This window comes from Macrotis lagotis, chromosome 2 (genome assembly GCF_037893015.1).
Source record: "Macrotis lagotis isolate mMagLag1 chromosome 2, bilby.v1.9.chrom.fasta, whole genome shotgun sequence".
Taxonomy (NCBI): Eukaryota; Metazoa; Chordata; class Mammalia; order Peramelemorphia; family Peramelidae; genus Macrotis; species Macrotis lagotis.
In genome coordinates, this window is record NC_133659.1 from 238,094,160 (window position 1) to 238,098,257 (window position 4,098).

At 37.6% G+C, this 4,098-nt stretch overlaps 1 protein-coding gene across 1 annotated transcript; it reads left to right on the forward strand.

The window, feature by feature from the left end:
- Nucleotides 1–592: 592 nt before the first annotated feature.
- Nucleotides 593–1,549, forward strand: LOC141512127 (olfactory receptor 2T11-like). The gene has a single exon (XM_074220999.1). It carries the CDS (start codon nt 593–595, stop codon nt 1,547–1,549), a length of 957 nt encoding a protein of 318 aa, XP_074077100.1.
- Nucleotides 1,550–4,098: the final 2,549 nt, after the last annotated feature.

A 4,098-nucleotide genomic window follows, 5' to 3' on the forward strand; every position in this document is an offset into this window, starting at 1 on the left:
ATACTTAACAATTATTTAGCCCTGTGACCTTGGGCAAGTTACTTAACTCCATTGCTGTGGAAAAAAAAACTTGGGAGGGGGGGAGAATTGGAGACTCTAAATGCAGACTTTTCCCCAAGTAGTTCAGTTAGTATTGTCCCAGAAGATAAAAAAAGGTTATGGTTTCAAGGACTTAAGAGGAAGAGTTATCCTTGACAGAAAGGGAAATCTTTTCCTCTGAAACTTGAGCTCAGGATTCCTGGAAAGAGTGTTTTTTTAAGTCAGTAACACACTACTGAGAATTAATTTTTTTTCTTCAGAATAATATTTTCCTGTGGTAGCTAGGTCAGTAAGCCTAGCAGTATGAAAAGGGAAAATGGGTTTTGAATTGCTCAAGAGGAAGAATACTGAAAATTGAAGTTACGCTGATAAGGAAAACTTTACCTACTTGAAAATTTTCATGCTTGCTATTTTATAATTTCCTTAAAGCAAAAGGGTCTGAATTCATAGAAGATACCACTGGAGAATTTATGCCCTTGTATTAAACCTCTTTCATTATTCTCCCTGATTTCCATGTCCTTGTATCCTTAGAGCATTGGTCCCATCAGAGGCAATGAAACCAGAGAATCAAACGTCATCAGACTTCATCTTGGTGGGCCTCCTTGTGGATGACAAGGTCACAGGAGTGGTCTTTGCTATAATCTTTTCCATATTTGTGGTGGCTCTAACTGCCAATATGGTTATGATATTTCTAATTCAAGTGGACTCCAGGCTCCATACTCCCATGTACTTCCTACTCAGCCAGCTCTCTATTATGGACACTCTTGTCATTTGCACCACTGTGCCAAAGCTCTTAGTAGATATGGTATCTGAGAAAAAAACAATTTCCTTTGTGGGCTGTGGAATTCAGATTTTTCTTTATGGGACCACGATTGGTTCTGAGTTTTTCCTCTTGGGGCTCATGGCCTATGACCGTTATGTGGCTGTCTGTAATCCCTTGAGATACCCAGTTCTCATGAACCGCAGGATGTGTCTTCTGTTGGCTGCAGGTTCCTGGTTTGGTGGCTCCTTGGATGGTTTCCTCCTCACACCTATCACAATGAATGTCCCCTACTGTGGTTCTCGAACCATCAATCATTTCTTCTGTGAGATTCCTGCCATCCTCAAGATAGCCTGTGCAAACTCATCCCTCTATGAAACCCTCATGTATATATGCTGTGTGTTAATGTTGCTTATTCCTATCTGTATAATCTCTACCTCCTACTCTCTCATTTTGCTCACAGTCCACCGTATGCGTTCAACAGATGGCCAAAAGAAAGCCTTTGCCACCTGTTCTTCCCACCTGACTGTGGTTAACATCTTCTACGGAGCTGCATTCTATACATATGTGCTGCCTCTCTCCTACCATACCCCTGAAACAGACAAAGTGGTGTCAGCCTTTTATACCATTGTTACACCCATGCTTAACCCTTTGATCTATAGTCTTAGGAACAAGGATGTCATGGGAGCATTGAAAAAAGTCTTCTTAAAATGTTCCCCCACACAGAAAATTCTAGCAAGTTATGCTTAATATCATCTATGTCCCCTCCAGTTTTAGACTACATAACAGTGACAGAATGATGTACTTCTTTCTTAGCTTTCCAGTTACCCTTTCCCCCATAAACACTGTGACTCCAGACACCATGGCCAGAAGAATGACAAGAAGGAGTCACTTTCTTTCTTACCTTTTCTTTGCTTATTCTTGACCCTGGTTGCCCAGTCTACATGAAGGTGACTGATAGGAGCAATGATTTGCCTACTCACACCAACATAAGCTCAAAGTAGTCAATTAAAGGCCTCCTGTTGAGCTTGATAACTGCCAGGCTTTACTATGTGTTATCTCTTCGTACCAATATCAGATATATTAGTTGATGTGCCTTCCAGAACCCTGGACACTGTTACCTGACCTAAGAAACTTTTTCATTTGTCCAAATTCTTCAGCCTTACAATTTCTGGGCCTTTTTATCTTCCATGTAGTTAAAGTATTTTATATGTGTGTTATCTTCTTTAATTAGCACATGAGCTCCTCTGGAATATCTAATTTTTAAAATTTGTATTCCTAATACTTAGCATAAGCACTTAAATTCTTTCATGTTCATTCATTTTTTCCTTTGTTCATTCCACAACTACTAATCACAAAACTACTGCATCATCAACGTAATCTCATATTTCAAGGGTACTTCAGGTTCATCAAAGATGCAAGTATATTTTGAGTGATTGACAATCACTTGATTTTTACTGCTTGAGAGTATGAACATTTTTCTATCTGGTATCTTGAATCCCAGAAATGAGAGAGAAGGCTATTAATAACTAATGTGTCCACGGTCATACCTATCACCATGAGGAGAAAGAAAAATTTCAATAAGTGAGGATTTTGTTAGCATCTGTATGAGTGTGTCTGTGTGTGTGTGTGTGTGCGTGTGAGAGAGAGAGAGAGAGAGAGATCTAATGCAGGTACAAGTGATGATGATGTATGCAAATATGCAGATGGGAAGAACCAAGACAAGGTCAAAAAGTTAAGTGTAGCTATTTAACTGAAGCAAAGAGTTATTGAATGGTAGAGTAAAATTAGGTCAGAATGGTAAGTTGTAGTCAGAATTTCTACTTTTATAGGCAATAGAGAGATGAAAGTTGATGAGCAGAGCAATGTCATAATCAAATTATGCAGTGGGAACTAGACAATTAATTGGATGGCAGACAAGACAGAACTGATAGGAGAGAAAAAAAGAAAATTGAGGTTGTAAAACTAGGTAAATAAATAGGTGGCATTAACAGAAAAAAGGCAAGTTAGAAACTGAGAGAGGTTTAGTTGGAAGTGCTTAGAACAAGATTTACAGGTGCTCCTTATAGCCCATTTTGGAAACTTCTAGAGTGCGAATAGAACTGCAGGAAAAATACAGGTGAATTTTCTTTCTATATTTGGCATTTATAATTTTGCAAGAAAAAAAATTCTGTTTGGGTCATAGAAAGCTGAAACAACATTCTACAGTTTCAGTTTTAAGAACCTAAGTTTTGGGTGACTAGGTGGCTCAGTGAATAAAGCACCAGCCCTGGAGTCAGGAGTACCTGGGTTCAAATCCGGTCTCAGACACTTAGTAATTACCTATCCATGTGGCCTTGGGCAAGCCACTTAACCCCATTTGCCCTTGCAAAAAAATAACCTAAAAAAAAGATAACCTAAGTTTGGGAAGGGAACAAAAGGAACTGGAAGTGTTAGGGACTTCCCTTGGTTTCACTTTCTTAATTATCTCTTTAGCTTTTTTCTTAAGTACCTCTTCTGCCACTCCAAACAACAACACAACAATACAACAACAACATTGGAACAAGAAAAGCAAAACTATGTCATAAAAAGAATAGTTAAAGAAGGAAAAGCACAAGCACTGCAATTCTAAGTTTCTTTGATCTTCGGGGGGAATTGATATTTTACAATCTTATCTTCATTATACTGTCTTATGATCATTTGATGGCAAAACACTTCCCTGATAATTAGTGCATGTGTACCTTGCTTTATGTAAGTTATAGGATTTTATATTGGAATGGCATGGTGAATGATGCTCCAATGTTCATGTCACAAGTTCAATATTTCACCCAAATTCAGTAGGGTATAGCAAAAAATATTGGGTTAGTAAATATATTGCAAAGGAGTCCATGGAATCCTACTTAGCCTTTCAAAGAAACTTTTGAAATCTATTCTTCCAAATGTGCTTTTAGACTGTGTTATTAAGACATACCTTAGGAAGTTTATCATTAGAACTACTGGACCTCTTTATAATAGAAAACAAGTTGTGTATTATCAGATTAATCAGACCAACTCATAAAATATGGATTCAAGTCCCAGACCAATTGGTAAAATTTAGTCCAATTACCTTATGCTATAGAAAAAGAAACTGAGGCTTAGAGAAATTAAGAATTTTGCTCAAGGTCACACAGTTGATACAGGAGACAGAATTTGCAGATTATGTAAGATATAGAATTTGCAGTTTTCTGACAGTAATGAGACACAATATGAGCAACCGCTTCCTATTTTTATTATGCTAAATACCTTGAGACATTTCTTAGTGTTCTGATTATATTTTCCTG